Source organism: Mastacembelus armatus, chromosome 9 (assembly GCF_900324485.2).
Source record: "Mastacembelus armatus chromosome 9, fMasArm1.2, whole genome shotgun sequence".
Taxonomy (NCBI): Eukaryota; Metazoa; Chordata; class Actinopteri; order Synbranchiformes; family Mastacembelidae; genus Mastacembelus; species Mastacembelus armatus.
Window position 1 is genome coordinate 21,155,390 of NC_046641.1, and position 21,543 is coordinate 21,176,932.

Sequence of the window (21,543 nt, forward strand, 5' to 3'; positions counted from 1 at the left end):
CATTTATTTAGGTTATACTGAGGTCATAAGGCTGAAGGTAACATAAAACAGAGCATCCAGTTCTTCCAGCAAAAAACATTTCCACTACACATTTTTTTCTGATTGTTCAGCTCCACCAGCCTGGTTTCACATTCGAAGTTTCACTTTTCTGCAGTTGTCTTGATTTCGTCTGAATCGTCACGTTCATTCTTGACTTTCATGCGCGTTGCTGAGAAGGTCAACGACAGTGTCCAGTTTGAGTTGCAAAGTTCCACAGCAGGCTCACCCTTCCTGTCAATCAAATGATGTGAGCTGCTTCACATGGGAAGAAAAAAAGCCACCACCACCACACTGTGAATAAAATGGGTTTGATGACTGGTAAATTACAGAAACAGCCTCGCCTGCGTCCATTTTTGCTGACTCATGCATTTCCATAGTCAGCCCACATCCTTTGTACTTAACATATAAAGACAAGCGTGCATCTAGGTGGGTTTCACTTCATTTCATCATCACATCAAAGAGAGAGATAAAACAATGTTCTGTTTGAGGGGTTTCAGTATTTTTATCTCTTGTTTTATCCTCCTCGTTGTCCAGTCAAGTGAGTATTACTGTTTTTTAGTAAATTCTGCAGTAATTTCATTTGTAATATCTGACTTATTCATATACACAAGCAGAATGCAAAGTAAAGCTAAAGCTACTGCAGCATGTGGTTTGTTTGGTTAACTGTTTATTTTATGTCAAAGGTCATGGTTCAGAGATTATTGGTGGCACAGAAGTAAAGCCCCACTCGCTGCCTTTCATGGCTCTGCTTGAGACCAAGAACAAACCAGTCTGTGGAGGCATACTGATCAATCCATCATGGGTCCTCACTGCAGCTCACTGTACTGAGTAAGAACAAGACATAAAATGCATCTCAGAATTGAGTCACAGTCAAAAATAGTATTGCAAGATTGGTTAGTTTAAAGCATGAGCTATATTATTAGTAACCATTTACTTATTTGTTCTCTCCAAAAATGTCCTTGCTGTTGCAAATTAGTTGTATATAAACTTCATTTCTACAAAACATTGAATATTAGATTTTTTGTCAGTGTAAAAATCTAGGTTGTGAAAAAGTTAGCATCATTATTTGTAATGCAAAATTAGGCTACATATAAACAACAAGATGGACAGACTCCAGGCATGATGTGAAAATGTCAAGAAATGTCAAGAATGTAAAGGAACCACAAAAGACACGGGGCATGACACAGGAAATGCTCTTGACCTTTGACATTTCTGTTTGCAAACATTAACTTGCATCTTTCAAACAAACTACCACTGGACACGTACAACTACTGCTTATAAACACTGGGGGGAAAAAAGCAGTACCTGTTTCCCTGAGTCTCAGTAAAAACCATGTCTTGACTGTCGTATATATGATATGGGACAAGGCCATTTTATCGCTAGTTTATGCACGGCTGGAATATTAATCTTTAGTGTTGCTGAATTATAATCTGACACTGCTTTGTTTTCACTTTTGCAGCATTAAGGAAGTGTTGCTGGGGGTGCACTCCATTAAAGCAAAAGACGACCAATCTAGGCAGGTCCGAAAGGTTAAGAGTTATGTTTCCCATCCCTGCTATGATAAAGATGATAAGGTCAATGATCTCCAGTTGCTCAAGGTAAGCTAACATTAGGTTAGGTTAGGTTTAATTAGGTTCAATATGTATTTGAAGCAATCGGTGTGAAATCAGTATTTGCTCTTTAAGTTTATTAAGACAGGAGACAGGAGAAAGAAAAAAAAGGCACAAGTACAACAAAATCCACACAACAACAAAGATAAGAAGGTAACATACAGTCAGCATCACTAGGCAATGTTTTGTTTTTTTCCAGCTTAACAAACCAGTGAAGGAAACGAAGACTGTACAAACTCTCAAGATTAAACCTGTCAAAGATCCAGCAGCTGACACCACCTGTCGGGTGGCTGGATGGGGAACCACAAACAACTCTAAAAAGCAAATGTCAGATGTCCTGATGGCTGTCAATGTCACTGTGATCGACAGAGTGAAGTGCAACTCTAAAGACTACTACAACTTTAAACCTGTTATCACCAACAGCATGATTTGTGCTGGCTCCAATGGTAAAAACTCGGCTGATACTTGTCAGGTAAGTAGTTTCAGTGGTTTCTGTATGAGGTAAAGAGGCTGCCTTTCTTCATACCTCCCTCTAAACCTGCCTAGAAATGGCTATCACATATTTCTTCTTCCCATAGGGTGATTCAGGAGGTCCGCTGTTGTGCAATGGAGAGCTAGTTGGGGTCACTTCTTTTGGAGTGAATTGTGGCCTCATTGAAAAGCCTGGAGTGTACTCTTTTCTCTCTGCCAAACAGCTCACCTGGATCCAGAAGACAATGAAAAAGTCTGAAATATAATGAACAGGCAAAAGAGTGGTTTTAGATAAACCAATAAGTCATCTCATTAACATGAAAGCCACCACATTAATCAGCCTGGCAACCAGACAGACTCATCACTTCTTGCATCAAAATCCTAACGTGACACAGGCTTCAGCTTTATGTTCTTGCTGCTTGAAACCCCCCAAACTAAATGTATTTTCATAAGGTCATAAAGGCAGGAGCAGGACTATGAAATGCATCTTTATTGCTTGCTTTCTTTGGTAGTTTTTATTATTTGTAATTCGATGTCTCTTTCAAAATGCATTCTGATTACAGTAGCTCTTAGTTTCAAATCTCAGTGGATCACAAGTTTGTGTTTCACTTCTCTGGTTTCAGATTGTCTGAGATTAGTGTTTCAATTAAAAGAAGAACATGTTCTATGCTGTGTTTTCATTCTTTCTTGTAGATGATGCATTCTTTCTGCATGAGATAGTTACAGTAATGTCAACACAAAGTCCTTAACCACGAAGGGAAAAAAGCTCTTGGTGACTCTGCAATTGTCAGCGCAGACCACAAAAGACACATTCACTTGACAGAGACCCCATACAGGAAACATGCAAAAGGTCCAAATGTTGACTCTATTCCAACACTGAAGGAGGTATCAATAGTAAATACATATCAAATGTGTATATTCAAAGGAAATGTTTGCAGATGTCATCAAATCTGGCACATTTTTGTAAAGATCATCAGATTTTTAGTTTCTCTTCTTTGAAACATACCTGTGAGCAGACAACCCATTTATTGCTTTAAATCTTTTCTCTCCAGTTTAAATGATTGTGGTTTTGTCTTGTTGCTTAGTCTACCAATAATATCTATACACCCAGTTTTATTATCTGTGCCCCACTGTAATATGGCACCAATTAATGCTCATGCTACACCACTAGGTGGTGCCCTCTGCTGTAGTTAGTGGTGAAGTAATTTCCAGAAAATCTATTTAGCTGTTAACATGACATGCATCATGTAAGTTAAAGTAATACTTCATGATACAAATGACAAGAAAAATAATACAATAACTTACAACATATTCTGTATAAGTGTTTTCCAGCCTTTTTAATGGTTATTCCTTGAAACAAAGGAATATATCACAGGTTATATTGTTGTTGTTGTTGTGACCAGTTCAAACAAAGACGGATTTTGTCTGATTTTATTCAGATCATTTCCCAAAGAGATTATAGGAATAAGAAAACTGTCTGCATCTTAAACGTCTTGTGGCCCTTTAGGTTGATCTCAGCCTCACTTTGGAAACATTGTCTATGTAATTTTATCACTTTTTAGCAAAAAATAAATATAGTAATAAATATTTAGTGATTAATCATGAATCATAGTGACAAATATAAGGTAGGGCCTAAACCAAAGACCAGAAAAGTAAGGGAAGTAGATGCCTGTATTGGGCAAGAAAGAAAAAAAAAATGCATACCTTGCCAACTGACCTTCTCCATTGTAAGGGTGCGAAAAAAATGACCACACCCAGGAAATTCCAGCATGTCCTTTTATTTGAGCTCTAAGTGAATTATCACTGACCAACCATCTGCCTTTGTGTTTACTCTGTTTCCATAGTCACCCAGAAAAGCTTGCAGGCCCACCTTTGTGCCACCGAAACTTAATGCTCACCACACCCATATTAACTTATTTTGCCAAATGGATGACTGAACATGTGTTTATGAACATTTTTAGCATGTTTAAATAGCCATTCCTCTCTTTCACACGCACACACAGACATATGCACACTGGAGTAATTATTTACCTAGACTTGCATCATATTTATGCGTTGGATGAGCTGCCCACCTCGCCTCACCTTTCCCTCACTAATGACTCAACGGCACACGTACAAACACAGTGTGAAACCCTGTTTTATAAAGGACACCGGAAACCTTTGTGTCTTGGCATGTGAGTCAGCTGATTCGTATTTGTAGGTTCAAATACATGTCTGGGATCATATTTGCCAAAATATGTTACAAGATAATATATTATAAATAAATATCTATCTATCCTCTGATTGGTATCTATGTCACATGTGATTCTAATATTGTATGCTGTTTTCAACAGAGTAGCTGGTGAATTGTTAAATAAAATTTTAAAGTTCTGAGCCTTATATCACTATAATATGCCTTATGGTTTTCAATCAGATGCACACATTGCATTGGAATCTCTTGGACTCATTGCAAACTTCATAAAAAGGTCTAGAAAGCAGCAGAAATCAGAGTCGACTAAAAACAATTCCAAGTAAAACATTTCTGGGAACTGCGAAAATTCATGCTTCTGATAATATAGTCTGATCTGTGAGTTCATGGAAACTTAGTGGAGTTCAAAGTTATTCTGCTGCTCTTAGAGTTTCATATTTTGTGCTTATACCTTAAACAGTTTTCTTAATCTCCAATTCTAATGCCAAAACAATCTGACCACATTTGGATGCAAAGTGCATGGAAATAACAAAATATATAATGATGATGCCATAAAACTGTAAATATTATGCAGTTCAAATAAAGAGCAGAATACAATGGACTTTTTATGACTTTAAAGCTACTGGCACAGGATTAATAGTTGTCTGCCGGACACATTGTACAATCTACATACTACTTTTTCCAAAGCATATTGTACACACATGTATCCATCGCTGTGATATGTGTATACATGGCAACATAACAAGGCCTTGTGACTTCATAAATCCTGTATAAAAATCATAGTTTAGTGACACCTGTCAGCTATTTTTAGAGATGAATATTTTTCTGCTAATCACTCCCATACCGTTCCAGGAATCAGGCGAGGTAAACGTCATGACTTCAAAAGCCAGATGTTTGTTTGGCTAGTAACCTCTGTAATGCAAAACACTGAGCTTGACATGTACTTTCCTTCTACTTGTAATTCTGACTTGAAAGTTTCTTTAAAAACCAGTCTCCTGATTTCTGTGCTGCCCTTTGGAAAAGATCTGTGCCTATGACGCTGTGATATCTTCTTTGTGCAGTCTGTTCCAAGACACCTTTTGTACTGAACCATCTAATTATGTTGAAGTCTTTGTTTGCATGTGCTGTTTAGAGAGAACTCTGAGTTACCTGGACATTACCAAAATAGCTCAGACCAGACACGCCCCCATTTCCTTTCCCAGTCCATGTGTGTAATAGCATGTTGTCTATCCATTCACAAAGCTTGGAACATTACTCCACTGTTGAAAACACTGCAGTGCCATAGCAACACAGTGACGGCTGTTTGTGGCTTAATCACAGTGTTCAGGATTTAGCTTTGTGTTTTTCTTAATAAGTTGGTTTATCAGGGTGGCATTTTGGTGCAGCGGTTAGTCACCTCACAGCAAGGCAGTCCAGAATTTGAATCCTGCTCAACCATGGGGTCTTTCTTTACTCCAGGTATTCTTTGACTAAATGGCTCTTAGGTGTGAATGTGAATGTGAGTGTTTGACTCTCTGTCAGCCCAGTGATAGATGAGATCTTTCCAGCTTATACCTTCCCCCAGCCCATTGCCAGCTGGGATTGCCTCTGGCCCCCTATGACCCTGAATGTGATAAGCGGTAGATAATACATGGAGCTGGTTTTTCTTTCAGAACTCAAGCACTGGCCTGTGTAAATTCATTTGATGTTGTCGCTCATCATAGATATATCTAAAAAGACTTTTGAGACTCTCATGCTTTTGTGTAGCGCTCATGATTTTCTGAATTCCTCAATGATGTCAGAAAGTTTTCTAAGAGGTTATTCTTGTCCGCTGAGGTGTTTGTGTGAGCCGGCTGCTGAGGAACGGGGTGCATTCAGAGATGGGAATGTAAACGCAAAACTCAGGCGGACACATGCACAAATAACACGTTCACATAACACTGAGACACTTTATTGGTGATCAAATTCCATCCCTTTTCCAGAGTGAGATGAAGAGCGTTTCTTTGACCTATAACAACAGTGGTGCAATAAATAAAACTGAACCTACAGAACATCAAAGAACTGAATGCTCAGCATTCTCACACAATATCATAACATACAAACACTCACACATTAGCAATAAATAATCACACTAAATAAATTACATTCTAACAATCCTGCACAGTGTTTATTTTACACATCATCTAGTGAAGCAGTCTATCCATTCTACTTCTTTCTCAGGTTGCCATACTCCTCTGGTCTGCTTCATCTTTGAATCATCCCTGAGGAAGGATAGAGAAGTCACATCAACAGATATGTAAACATATAGAGCCAACATGTGTTTAAATAAAAAGTACTTTCAAATTAAAACTGTAGAAAATAACTGCACAGACAACATTAATGTATATGTGATTATAATATTTTCAAATTACTGTAAGGCTTATTTCAATTTTGGTTTTTGTGCAGTGTGTATTGCAGTCTATTGCAGTGTAGCTGCAGTGCTTTTCTGAAATCCATTAGTGTGAAACTGGAAAAATATGATATAATAAAATTCAAACAATGTAGAATTTGACACGTAGACATTTTTAGTAATTAATTTAATTATTTAAGCTACTTAAAGCATAATGTGACAGTAGTCTAGTGCCCAATGTTACAGCCAAGAAGTGACAATGAAAGGTACAGTAACTTTAGAAGTTAAGCTCTTATAGTAAGAAGTTAAGTCTTAAAGTTATGACACCCTTAGTGTATGTGTTTTAACAGGGTGGACAGTGAGTGACACTTAGGCTATGAGGAGAATGCTGCATGGCTGCATTGTTAGTCTCCAGGCTAAAATGTCTGTGTGTGTGCCTAAACACGTCTGAAGTCTGCCTGTGCACGTTAGTGTCTTGCTCAGATTTGACCACATTTGACATGAAGTAAATAAGCTCTTACAGCAAAACCATCACATGTACAGTCAGTGTGTCAGTGCTGGTATTGTAAGTGTGTACGATGGAACATGTGTAGGTTTTTTAAAATTTTTTATATACGCTGAGATCAGACCGGCTGAGACAACCCCAGATAATCCAGATTAATTCCTCTAGTAGGGATTCCTCTTTGCATGATGCAACTTGCTGTATTCAATAACAACAACAAGTGAACAGGTTCTTGTGTTACTCCCTGAGCCCACTCTTTCCTGTTTGGCTTAAGTTTCACGTGAGCAGAGGCCAGACACCACCCACTAAGGACTTAAGCAAGACTTATGGATGAAATACATCACCAAAATATACACCACCAACTACAGGAGTGCCCGATCACATGTCCTTCTTACAGTATTACAATATGAATGGCATTAACATGCTGTCAACTTGGCGCCACTGTCTGTCTGATCGGCCCAGTGAAATTCTGACATGGAAGTAACACGTTTACTACTGTAAATAGTAAACTAGTTCACCAGACATGCTAACTTTTGCAACTTATATTTGAACAGACACACAGTCTTGTTTAATCCTTAGACTTTTGCATTTTTTGTTTTGGACATGGTAAAAATAAAACCATGACCCAAACACCTTTTACATACAGTGTTTCCCCATGAGAACATCTATAAAAAAGATTGACTTTACAGTTTCTAAGCTTTGATTGGACTGTTGCTTATTTTGGGATAAATCAGTGTTGTCATGCTATTCAGTAATCTGTTTGGGCTTCTTATCAGACTATAGTTGTGGCTCAGTAGGTGCCACTCACCCACTGGAAGCTACTGATCTTCATTACATAAGTCCTTTAGTTACATATAAGCATGACAACTACTTGGTTATGTTAGGCATTAAACCGCCTTGGTTAACTTTAGCCAATCAAATGATTACTAGGCTTTAAAACTACTTGGTTAGGGTTAGGAGAAGATTGTGACAGCTGTCTACAACCACCCCTGGTCTCCACATACTGCAGGTATTCAATGGTAACAGTCTCCTCAACTACATTTATGTCAGTGCTAATGCTGCCTATATATATATATATATATATATATATATATATATATATACATATGTATATGTATATATATATATATATACATATGTATATGTATATATATATATATAGTCAAATCAGCTGAACCAATTGTCAGCTGAACGTTTACTATTTGGCAGCTTTAAGATGTTTATGTAAAGTATGTTTGCTGCCAAGAACTGTATGGCATTAGAAGTGAAATGATTTGATTGAATTAAGACTGTTTTGTTGTAAAGAAGTGAACTGAAGTGTGTTTGTGTGCAAATATCTCAGACCAGGATCACTCACATGACACCTACCTCACCTACGTTGTAACTGGACACCCTCACACCACAACGTCACCAGCAGGTTTCTGTAGCTTCTCTTGCTCTGCCCCAGTTCCCAGGTAGGATGCCAGGAAGGTTTTATGTGACCTGTAACTACAGAAGACATTCAACATGAGTATAAAAGCTGAATATAGCACTTCTGATTACCAGGTAGTTGCAGTAAAGGTTTTGTAGAGGCAGGTGTGCAGAATCCGTTACATATGGTAAATAAAATTCATTCTGTGCTTTTGTTGCATTTTGGCTTTCATATTTATGGATTGCAGTCCATAAAGTGCATTGATTATTAAAATGAACCCTTTGTTAATATCACTGTACAAATTTTCTGGCTGTTTTAGTTCTACTTTCTCTTCAGCGTCTGTGCTTAACTATAGCTGTAAAACTTTAATTGCACTGCCATGTCTTACATTTGCAATCTGTTGGACTATTGACATTGTCGAATATTCAAATAATAGCTGTTTGGTTATGTATTGATAAAGAACTGCAAATATACACTGAATGACTTGTCACACTATTGCCAGTTAGTAATAGATGGTCATTTAAAATAAAGGTTGAGTAATATGATGTGACACATAATTTGTGATGAAATTGTAGACTTCACTACAAAGTCAAATAAAAATGAGCCATGACACTTCTCAAAGTTGCTAAGTCCCTCATATGAAGGTGGTGAGCAATACCTGGGTGCGTTTGGGTGTGTTATGTGCCTTTTGATGTGTCAGTGTGCCTAGATGCCAAGAAATGTTTCTGGGCAGGATGTGTGGATTGTAATGTTTATTACATTGGGATTTGCCAGGGTGTGGATGGTTGTGCTCATTCGTGTTCATGTAAAGCTTCAATAACCTGCCGCATAACAAATAATAAGAAAAAAAAAGAATAGGAAGGCTTTTGTACCAAGCTGCTTTCATCAAAATAACACTGAAGAAGGAGAGAAAAGCAGGTCACACAGATAGTTAAAGTATATTGCTCAGTTATATACGTTTGTGAGTTACAATTCCCCAAATGTACAAAATGATGATTGTAAATGGGTTGTTTTTAGTTATTGTTTTACAATATTATTACATTGTCAAAGTGTCTGATAACGTTTTACATGTGTTTCAAAACTGTTAACTTAAGAAAAGTTTAACCTGGTATTTAGGAACACAGGCCTTCACTAACCCCATTTTCCCCTCTGTCAGTGACTTTTATCTGGTTGACCAAAAAAATCCCTCAATGGCTTCCCACACACAAACACTATTGTTCCTGCAACATGGGAATAAGGCCAGGTTTTCTACATTGCTGTAGACTTAAAGTCAAGACCTGTGTGTGTGTGTGTGTGTGTGTGTGTGTGTGTGTGTGTGTGTGCGATATTTGCATACTCACTGAGCACAGGTCATGAGCAGGATGGCGATGCAGCTGATGACTGACAAGACCACAGCAATTATCACTAGCACTGTCTGCACCAACTCCATATTGCTGCTTTCATTTGACAGAGTTTTAATTGTCCCCAGAGTTTGGATCCCACAACGCTCCCCGTCATAGCCCTTCATACATCTGGAAAGTGAGAGTAAGCCAATAAGGAGATGGAACACCAGATGATAAACCAGTATAACTGATACTAAAGTGTTATTTGTTAGTCCAGTTTAAACTTGGAGCAGATGTACAAAACATACTGAATATGCTCATTAGTCAAAAGAAAGAGGAAAGGCAGCAGTATCCTTCATGTTAAATGGTAAATAAGAACAGTAATTTAAGTCTATAGTCATGTCATTTCTAGTCTTGCCTGTTGGTATGTTCTACAGAAACTATTTGTGGATTAACAGCTTGCCTTACTTTAACCATGGATCACATATTTATGCACATGCAAATACAGAAAGTGAACTGATGCTGCACTCACATGCACACTGGCTCTTGCAGGCCCTCTATGTGCTTACAGTAACCATGAATGCAGTATCCCAGGTGGGTGGATGTGCAGGGATCCTCTGTGGTGCTGAGAGTCGAGGTGTATCCCTTGGTGAAGACTGTGTGCTCAGGGTTGAAAGGAGTCGTGCTTTTGTTCTTGGGTCTGTTTCTGCTCTTGCCTTTTCCTTTCTTTTTTTTCTTCCCATCTTGACTGGGATGAGACTCTGCAGGAGGAGAAATTGTGTAGGGCAAACATATTTTATTTTGCACTTTTCAAACAGTGACATGGGAGCATCAGTTCAATTAAACTAGCATTTGAAGTAGGAAAAAAAAATCTAGACAATTGGATTACATACCCGCAATGCTGACATTTTCATTGTCCCCTCCTGAAAGTTCTTCATCTATTTCCGGCTCTTCATCGTCACTTAGTGAACTCAGGAGGCCCTCCCCCGAGGCGGGACCCCCAGTCACTTCTATTAGTTCACTAGATAATGAAACCTCAGATCCTTGAGCACCTAGAGCACTGCAGACTACTGTAAAACCAACAGGACACCAAGGAAAAATAATAATGAGTAAGAGCAGATTAAATCTACACGAAGGTATAAAAATGATAAGCAGTATAGAACAATTATGATCAAAGTTCATGTGATGCAGTTTCATGATATGACCTCCATTTTGTATGTCTACACTTAGAAATGTTCTTTTAAACCTACAAACTAAACTAAAACTAGTACAAACTAGTAAAGACATTAAATTAAATGAAAGAAGTCAGGAAGTTAACTTTTCTGCTAAAAGAAAAACACCAAGACATAGATTCTTCTTCTACAGCCACAGGTAATCTAAGGTTTCTTCTTGGCCCATTTATGCATGACTCATACATTCATCTAAAAATATTAAGGGCAATCTGAGCTCACAAATTAAACATACATAACTCACACTAAAACCAGTACAACCAGTCCACATGCAGAACTGTACTGTCCCTGAACACAGTGTTCGCACCAGACAAGAACAATGATAAATGAGGCTCAATCAAAGTTGAAAGAAATATGACCTTTTGCAGCATCTAGTGCTCCTACAGTTATGTAACCTGGTAAAAATTTGGTGTAATGATTTTTACAGGCACACAAACTGTTCTCTTTAAATTACCTAAATACTTCTCTCCAGCCCAACAAGTCCTCACTTGCAGAGAGATTTCTTTCTTTCTCACCCACTTCCTCTGTCATTCAATTTATTTTTTTTCCCTATTTCATTGATTTACAGGCTCTGCACACACACACACACACACGCACAGAATAAAAGTGCAAATCCAGACTTACCTAAGCACAGGAGACAGGTGAGGATGAGAGGTTTCATATCCCAGGAAGAGTGTTTTGTGTATGACAGTCCTGTGCTAATGTATGTGTGTGTGTGTGTGTGTGTGTCAGAGTTCGAGTTGTCCCTTACTGATAGAGATTGTGCTTTGCTCTCTTTACCTCCGCTGGGTGCAGCTTTTATAGACCAACGCCTGCCTCTCAACTCCAACGAAAATGAAGGGTGTGTGTGTGACAGAGAGAGAGGGAGAGCAAAATACTGTGTGTGTGTGTGTGTGTGTGTGTGTGTGTGTGTGTGTGTATGCATGTCCGTCAGAAGACTCAAGAAAGATTTCTGTGTGTGTGTGTGTGTGTGTGTGTGTGTGTGTGTGTGTGTGTGTGTGTGTGTGAAATAATTATTCTGCCTCAGGCAACACATTTTGAGCCTCATGTTGTCACACATGATGAAGCCTCTGCTGGGGAATAATTACTCTGAATGGGACTGAAGGAGAAACAGTTTGATGTATTCTGACTTGTGTCTCATCACCATTAAAACGCACTTGCTCCTGCTTCTTTAAGTGTTATTGCTTCTTCATGTCTTCCTCTAAGGTCATAATTAGAACTAGCAATACTCACGCATACACACACACACACACACACACTAACAAGCTCATAACACTGTGACCAGGTGAAAAACTTGTATTCTATTGCGAACGTTTTTGGAAACTAAAACTTAAGGCAAATTTTATTTATTTTTGGTATTTTTGAAAAGTTTCATGAGTTTATGGAGACAAGCATATATCAGTCAAAGACTGCAACTTTCTCAGTTGGCAACACTGATACACAAACATGACTTGGTAATAAACTGCATGTCGTGACTGCACTTCACTCTAAGTACAAAGATAGTCAAGAGAAACATATGACAGTGCCATAACATGACAGTGATGGCATAATAAGGATCATAAAATAAGTTTTTATGATTGTCTGTGATTCATCATTTGTAAGCTACAGACAAATGGTGAGAGGTAAGGAATGTGTGAAGATTATAGTATATACTGTAAGAAACCATAGACTTAAGATATATGTTGTTTTATTTATAATTGTATTAAGTGATAGTTAATTTTGTTTATTTATTTGCATTTATTTTATATGTATTTATTTTTTACTTTATTTCATATTGATTTGTTTCGCTCAAGGAGGTGTCTTTCTTTGTTTGAATTGACTATTGTGTGTTTGGCATGATTAAATAATGTGTTACTATTTCAGTACACTGTAAGCAAGAGGAGACCTTAAGGCGTGGGTGGGGATGGTGCACAAAAAGGTGTGTTAGTTATGTTGTTGTGTCTGCAGAGAGAGGTTTCCTGAGTATTTGTGCCCCTGTGGAATCCAAGAGAAACCTGCTAGGAATCCTGGGAACTTAACCATCTCATTCCTCAGCATCAAACATCCAGAAGCTCTGGACACATTTTGTTTATAACAGCTATGATATTCAGCTGTTTGGATTATGTGTACTGGGGATATGTGATATGAATGTCTGGAAAGTCTGACACAGGCCTGGAAAGAAGCACATCATAACAGCCGCCCACTCTAAACACATTGCTGTGCTGGTAACAGCATGAAGAATGAAAACCATCTTACACACAAACACAACCGTATCTGTTTGGCTAAAACATTGAATCGTGTGTTTTCACACACAAAATGAAGCAGGTAATCTGGCTGTGTGTAAATATATGTGTAAGCATGCTAACATTTACTAACTATTTGCTTGACACTAGAGCACAGCATTGTTCTCTGGACAACATGAACATCTGTACAAAACTCCATGGCAGTCCTATAGCTGTTGAGATATATCTGGACCAAAATAGTGGAGCAAACAACAGAGCATGGAGCCACTGAAATAACAGTGAAACTGAACCAGCCTTCAAAATAGTTTGCACGTGGACATTTTGTTTTGTTAGAGGACACGCAAGGATGTAGTTTAATCGGGCTTCCACCAACCACGATGATCACTGCATGAGCAAGTTACTATAACTTACGCAATATTTAGTAAATAACCCTCTTAATGAATGCAGTGCAGAGATGACAGCAGGAGATTTTGGATCTGTTTAGTCACGGGTTTTATATTTAGAAGAAAATGAACACCACAGAGTGGGTGTGTTTTTGTCTGTATGTGTGTGTTTTTGTCTGTGTGTGTGTGCAAGCACATGTATTTTTAACTCTGTCTTAAGTGTCTGCTGGTGAGTTAATGTTTATGTGTGATCATTGCTGCTCATTAGCATACAGAACAAATAATGATGCTCCAGTCAGGTGTTAAAATGGTTCATTGACTCTGTTTGAAGCACTAATGAGGGCACTGAAAATAAACTGCTGTTACTGATTAACCTCACTCAGACACTGATATAAGAAGGTCAGACAATCACTGCCTTACTATATAAATAAAATATTTCTATGCATGATAAAAGCTTAGAATTACAATGCAAAACATCAGGTTTTAACTTAAAAGAAAGATGAGCACTCCTCCTGTGGGGGAGATGGTATAAACATACACAATAGTAAAATACAGTTCTAATAATATTAAATTAGTTTTCATTGAAAACATAACTGTTGACAAATACTGTAATGTCTTTTGCTCATCTGCTCAAATATATTAGAGTGTGCTCTAAATCCTGTATTAAATATGTGTATACTGCTTCTAAATAGAAATAAATATAAATTTGTTACTTTGAAGTGAGAAATTACTGTCACTAATTCAATAAAAAACATCTGGTGGCAAACAACAATAACAATAATACATCCATTTTTTTCATATGACATTTCAAACTCTAAATGTACAGTATAATGTTATGATGCACTTAGACTATGTGATACTATGTGATAAGTGATGGTATTGAGATACTTTATGTAAAAAGTAAGTAGTAAGTAGTAAAAGTTTTAGTTTTAGTAAGTTTTAGTAAAAGTATAAGCATCACAGTGTCATAATGCTCTATTACAAGTCTTCACTGAAAATACAGAAAGCATTAGCACCAAAGGTAAAACTACAAAAAAATAATGTATTTTATATACTTGGATCATATATATTGAACCATTATTGTGTTCAATATCAACTTAGTGTTTCAGCTCATAAAGGTGTGGTTAATGTTAACTATGACTTACTTTACATATTGCTGGGTAGTATGTGAAATGTGGTTCAGTAAAGTTTAATGATAATACTGTATAGTCCAATGATTGTACTAAATCAGTGGACATTGTTTTTATCGGTCTTCTTTGCTGCACACATTTGGCCTTGTCATAAAAGCAAACGCACAGGTGTAACTAACATTAATAAAAAATAATAATAATAATGACACACTTCCATTAAATGTCAGTGAGATAACTAGAGCTTTAAATGCAGGAATTGCATAAATACTTTACCACAGCAAACTACATTTGGACAATTCACACTTGTGTCCTAATTCTGACACCCAGATAAAATTGAAAATCATTATTTACAAGAAGGGAGAACACACTGTAAAAATCCAAATATTTTGCTTTAATTTATATGTCAGTAAACATCTTTTTATTGGTACATATATAGCTAATACTGCCATTGTAAACACATGATGTAAAAAGTTATATTTGTATCTGTTGAGATACTCGAGAAGAATATAAAGAATCTCCTGACAGCAGTGCCATATTTGACTCATTGAAACAGAAAAAGAAATCCATACAGGTTTTTTATTTTTGGAGCAGTAACTGAGCTTCCAAAACAGTGTACGCATGAATAATTTATAATAAATTAACCAAAATGAGAACACCATCTTACAAAGTTTCAATTAATAAAACACAGTTCACTATCTGTAATAATGTTTAGCAACAAGAGGGGAAAAAAAGCACCAATAAATAAAAGCAAATCCAGAAAGAACTGGTAAATATAAATTAAAAACAAGATTTACACAATAAGTCTAATTCTGCATAAAAACATGTATAACTGTGCTAACTAAAATGATCAACTGGCATCAAGAACATGCAGCCAAATGTGAGGAAACTATATATATACTTTTTATGAGAAATATTTTGTGGTGTCTCAGCAAATTCAGCAAAATCTGGTGCTCAGATGTGGCTTTTTGCCTTGAAATATCAAAAGGCACATGAAAACGTTTACCTCTTGTTTTACAGACCCATGCCTGACCCATTTCTGTGCATTTAATTTCCCATTACAGGGGACTGGTCCCCTCTTATTCCTCCTATTCGTTCAATTTCCATGACTCACTAAAACTGTGTGTGGTTATCACCCATAGAAACTGTTTTTGTGTCTCACTTTTCATCTTCGTATGAGGGTAGCAGGTGATGAAACATTAGAGCCAGTGCAGTTGGACACAAAATCTCAACACGCACAAAGCAGCAATCTCTTGGAACTTTTTAATCTCTTTGTGCCAATCTGCTTGCTTCATAAAGGTATCCCATGCGTGCGATCTTATGAGTAAGAACAATCCAGTAAAAAACAGCCACTGAGTGAAAGCTTGCCAGGTAACGTCATAGTATGTTGAAATTTTCGATTAGAAATATGGGAGAGGTCCTTGTTGCCTTTTCCAGGAGATGGCTATGTGATGATCTAAACTGTCCGGACACCAGAGTAAGTCTGTGGCTTCTGTTGATGTGTTTTTTTATACCTGTAAGAAACAAGAAAGAACAGAATTTACTCTACTTCACTATTCACTAATCAAAATGACTCGTTTGTTTCAACTAGCCTTAGAAATCCAATAAGACCCCTTCAGCAAAAACAAACTGCACTATAATGTAGTATCAGTGTCCAAAGAAATGGCTTGAAAGATCATAATCATGCTCTGTGGTTTGACATGTCTCTGCAAGGAACCGGATTTTGGGACAGACTTAACGTCATGAGGTACACTGCAGGTTTTACATGATGAAAGTTGTCTGAGTCACACTGAAAATCCAGGCCCACACTTTATTGTCCAATATATATATCCTGGTTTAAGAAAATTGAATAAACCCTTATCCCTCACTGAAAAACCTGCAGACATATGCAAGAGTAGGATAGAAACCAGGATACTGGCCCATGTAGACACCAGATCCAGATTTCTGATCATTTTTTGCCATACACTGAGAGATTTGACACGAAGCTAGTGTTCCACATTTCTGAAATGTCACTTTATAATAAGAGTGCAATGGTTTTATGTAAAAAAAAATCTAGCTAGGGAACATCCCTACATTACAGGCGTTAATAATAATTACCAATAACAGTGCTTATCACCCTCACTACAGTATATTAAACTATTGGGAACAGTGAAGTATATTAAAAGTCCTTACTATTTCAAACACATGGACATACATTCATCACAGATCAAAGCCTTACCATTTATAGAAGAAGTACAGAACTCCGGCCAGACCTATAATCAGCAGACTCACACAGAAGACTATGACAATTATGTGCTCTTCTCGCATTGGCTGATGGACAAACTCTATTTTACCGCACCTGGGGCCATAGAAGCCCTTCTCACACCTGCAACACGAACAGACATGTCAGACAAAATCACACATGGTGACTCAAAGTAGCAGACACGCACTCACAAAAAGAATCGTACTTGCAGTGGTGTTCGTTCAAGTCCACCAGCAGCATGCACTGGCCGTTGTTAAAGCAGTAGTTGTCAAATGAGCTGTTGCAGATCTGCCTCTCTGACCGCTTCACCACATGGGTGCGCTCTTCTCCCTGTCCTGAAATACCAGCAACAACACAGCTATTGGAAACCTTTTCATAGGAAATTGCATCATTTTCACTGAGTGGCATTTGGGTGTCTTATGCAAATATCCTGCAATTACTGTATTTATTATTTAAACTTTGCACTGCACTGTTCAATTTTTACACTACAGTAACTCATTAGGACCTGAGCCAGTACAGATAATGTTAGCCCATTCTTGATTCTTTCAGGCTGCAACAATTAGTCATTGATTTGATTGAGGATGTCACCGTGCCTTTTATGTATTACTTTGTGTGGCAGATTTCATTTTCTGTAACTTTATTTTTTTTTTTATTTTGAAATGTGTTCTATGAATAACATTTTTAAAACACATCACATTGGATTTTACATAATATATCCCCTCAGACGGCAAAATTGTTGACTTTCAGCTTTAAGAGTATAATGTAAAACTCATTTTAAACAGCTTTACATCAAAGAAAGTATTTTTTATTCATTTTCATTATCAATTAATCTATGAATATTCCCTTATAACATCCCTTATGATTTGCCTTCCAGTTGTCCAAATACAATACACTGATTTATGTGTTTACACTAAAAATCCATAGGCAAATCCCTGCACATTATTATGCTTGACAAAGTGATTTGTTATCTGAGAAAAGTTGAAATATTTGTCTGGGTGAAGAGTTGTCTGGGTGAATACCTGTAGATAGAGAGGCAGCGCCTGGAGTTTGCAGTATGGTTGAGACACTCTTAGTGAGTACGTATGGCCAGAGCAGCATGACACCTGTTGAACAGAGATTATTTACCTCATTAAATACATTGGATATAAGATCAGTCTGCATGATATGGACAATGAGTTTTATCAGCCATATAGGCAGGTTGTTGTTATGTCCCTGTTAAATTCAGAGTTTACTGAACTTAAGCAATCTCGTAAAAACACTGCATTACAAGCATTAATATTTTAATTAATATTCAAAACCCCCGGGATATGTGAACATCTCTACTTTGAGAGTGAAGCTATTGTAACTAGGATGTGATGTGGTGTGGCTTGTGTTGCCTGGCCCCCATGCCTGTACCAGCCTGCACAACTTTATAACACGCAGAATTTGCAGACGCCCACATTCCTGCAGGCAGGACAGAAAAACACATGAAACTGGATGCGAGATTTGTCTGGTTATGACTAGTTATGAATGTGGTTCCACTCGGCCAATGGGTTTCTGTTATTGCCTGTTGTTATAGCTATAGAGGTATTTTCCTGTGTTTTCAGTGAGAGGAAATGCGCTGGTTGTTGGGTGTTTCTGATGTGGCTGATTGGTGTAAAGTACATAGTGCGCTTAAGTGGGAAGTGGTGACCTGGCAAGTTTTCACTATTGGTAATTAATTACTGTTCAATCAACTCCTTTACATCATCAGTCACTGACGCACTCTAATATGACATGTTATCAGAACACATTCAACTTACCACAGTAACTGAGATGTGAGTTTCAAGCATTTTACATATGTTAAAAGATGAAGGCTTTTTGACTTTGTAAAAACCTCGCCTCTCTAGTTAGAGCTGAAACTGAAAATACCTGTTTTTAAAAGGTAAAAATAAGCAGGACTGCAACAGAACACTTACTGTGTGTGACCTACATGATCGGAAGCAGGAAGAGCAGGAAAGGCTGCTAATCTGTTAATCATGAATGTACTGTATGTCATACTCTGATTAGGACTTGCAGAGTTTGGAGCACTTGAAGTGTTGGAGTATAACTACACACATTTACTCAGATACTGCACTTAAGTACATTATTATGGCACCTTACCTTTACAAAAGCAAATATCAGAGAATAGTTTAATGCATGAAAACAAATTGGTCTTTCCTATCACATAAACCATCTCAAAACTAAATTGTTTTGTAAGTAGTTAAAACTAGCCACATCTCCACTAGATAAACATTAGCAAAAAAATCTAACAATGATATATAAAATATATTTGACACAGGGGCAGTGACTCTACAGCCCGAGTACTTTTTCATTCCATACTATGAAACTATTTACCTGGATACCTTTTTTGTGGGATTTTAAATGCAGGACTTTTACTTAAGTAAAATTTTTAGGGTTTGAGCACTTTCTCCACTCCTGAGTACTTAACAGTTTACACTAACTAGAAAACACTGTTTGCCTTTTAGTTTGATTATGTCTTTCAATCAGTAGTGATGAACCAGAACAATAAGTAAAGGAGATTAAATCTGACCACATGTGCTTGCAAATAATAAATCTTCCATTCATAGTTTAATTGCTAACAAGCTTCAGCATCCCTGAGGCAGCGGGCATGGGTGTCAGCTTATTAGCACAGGTATGTGGTCAAATCTTTCATCAGACTCCAAAACCTCCATTCAAAGTTGATTTCTAAAAAAACCAAAGCACCAGGCCTCGTATTTGGTGATTTGACCAACATTAACATCATTTGACTAACGTCACAGATCCTTTACGAAGTAAAACCTCATTAAAAAAAACGCATGAAGTCAAAGTCTGTTACAAAAAATACTAGAACAAGAGGCTCAAAATAAAATATACCTATGGATCAACAGCAAAACTACTCATTTTAAACTAAATGCAGATATTTTTATGCTTTCAGTTCAGGTGCAGGATTAGATGACTGGGTTAAGAACATAAGACCTTTGATTTCAGGTACATTAGTTTCTTTGTATGAGTTTTAGAAGGTACAAGTCCTGCTGGGGCGATTTCTTTCTGCAAACTTAATAGTCTACTTTTGGACTACAATGGGGTACCTTTAGACTGGAAGAGCCAATTTAATGTAAATTATACATATATAAAAAAAACATCCTTTAACTGTGGAGGCTGCAAAGAAACTACAGCTGCAGGTAAATGTAGTGGGTGTTGTACAGCAGAAAGGAAGAAGTGTCTAGATTCTTTAAGTAAAAGCAGCATAATACAGTGTCCTAATGAAGAGCTCGTCTCAGTGTTATGTGCTGAAGGTGCTGTTAGGTCATTATCCGTGCACTGTATTAAAGAACCCGAACCTGAATAGTGAGATAATAAATCAAAGCTGTGAAGGAGTGAAAGCAAAATGAGATGTAGGATACACTCTCTCTCTCTCTCTTACATTACCAGTCCCAGGGAATAACAGCAGTAACATTATTAACTGTGTAGAAGTAAATGTAAGTACATTGTAGTTCAGTGAGTCCAGTCTGAAACCGCAGGTCCTGTTTCACACCTGGTCCTCGCTCTGCACTGATAACTTCACAGTCCGCACCTGAATCCCGTGATTCCCCAATCGACAGCTCAGGTCGCTACAGTGTTAATGTGTGAATGTAACGTCATCCCGTTAAACATTAAACAAACAACTCACCGACAAGTGAAAGGGTCGCTGAAGCTTTGCTGTTCCTCATTTCAGAGCAGGACTGGTCGCTGACAGGATCGAGGTTCGGGTGGGTCCACACTAGCTTGGACTGGAGATGCTTCCGACGTGTCAAAAATAACGATTAGGAAAGGGGGCAGGCTGAACCTCTCCTGATACACAAACTAGAAACCAATCCTGTGGTCTGGGTGTGGTGAGGGACTCCTGTAATTTAGACAATTTCACCCGTCAAAAGCCCAAATAAAAAGACAGACCCTGCAGGCACCGGTTTCCTCGGAGGCTCTTCTTCATTATTATATTTTAATTTCTGACAGAAACCACATGCCTATACCTACTCACGTCTTGTACCACAAATGATAGATTTTTTAGATTATATTACAAAATCATGTGGGGAGTGTTTACCTGCGCAGTCACTGTGCAGTAACACGGCCATAGTGTTTAGTTTGAATCATTTGAATCTGTTAATCTATTTTAATCTGCCTCTCTGTACAAATCTGAGACACTTGTATTTTTCTGGAGTGTTTGCCTTTTATTCTACTTAATACTTTTACTCCACCACATCTCTCTGTCAGCTGCAGTTACTAATTCCATCCATTCTCTTCTGGACTAGTGAAAACGTCAGACATATGTTACTTATCAGAATATGATGCACTTCTGCAGATCAGTTTATCCAGTTAAAAAGTGCTTAGAATTGGCCCGATCTTAAACAACTAGAACAAGGTTCATGGGCTTTTTTAGTATCTATGTCCA

At 37.5% G+C, this 21,543-nt stretch overlaps 3 protein-coding genes across 3 annotated transcripts; 1 reads left to right on the forward strand and 2 right to left on the reverse strand.

Moving 5' to 3' along the window:
• Nucleotides 1-416: 416 nt before the first annotated feature.
• LOC113139157 (granzyme A-like) lies at nt 417-2,787 on the forward strand. Its single transcript, XM_026322172.1, has 5 exons — nt 417-577; nt 723-867; nt 1,499-1,637; nt 1,849-2,121; nt 2,228-2,787. Exons 1-5 carry the CDS (start codon nt 514-516, stop codon nt 2,384-2,386), a joined length of 780 nt encoding a protein of 259 aa, XP_026177957.1. The 5' UTR covers nt 417-513; the 3' UTR covers nt 2,387-2,787.
• A 3,600-nt stretch (nt 2,788-6,387) lies between these two features.
• On the reverse strand, nt 6,388-11,891 carry areg (amphiregulin). Its single transcript, XM_026322173.1, has 6 exons — nt 11,765-11,891; nt 10,805-10,981; nt 10,444-10,672; nt 9,930-10,100; nt 8,547-8,666; nt 6,388-6,548 (listed from the first exon to the last, which is right to left on the reverse strand). The coding sequence occupies exons 1-5, from the start codon at nt 11,799-11,801 to the stop codon at nt 8,573-8,575; spliced, it is 708 nt and encodes a 235-aa protein (XP_026177958.1). The 5' UTR covers nt 11,802-11,891; the 3' UTR covers nt 6,388-6,548; nt 8,547-8,572.
• A 3,356-nt stretch (nt 11,892-15,247) lies between these two features.
• Nucleotides 15,248-20,921, reverse strand: LOC113138966 (proepiregulin). The gene is made up of 5 exons (XM_026321875.1): nt 20,785-20,921; nt 18,134-18,217; nt 17,320-17,449; nt 17,091-17,237; nt 15,248-16,386 (listed from the first exon to the last, which is right to left on the reverse strand). The coding sequence occupies exons 1-5, from the start codon at nt 20,822-20,824 to the stop codon at nt 16,329-16,331; spliced, it is 459 nt and encodes a 152-aa protein (XP_026177660.1). The 5' UTR covers nt 20,825-20,921; the 3' UTR covers nt 15,248-16,328.
• Nucleotides 20,922-21,543: the final 622 nt, after the last annotated feature.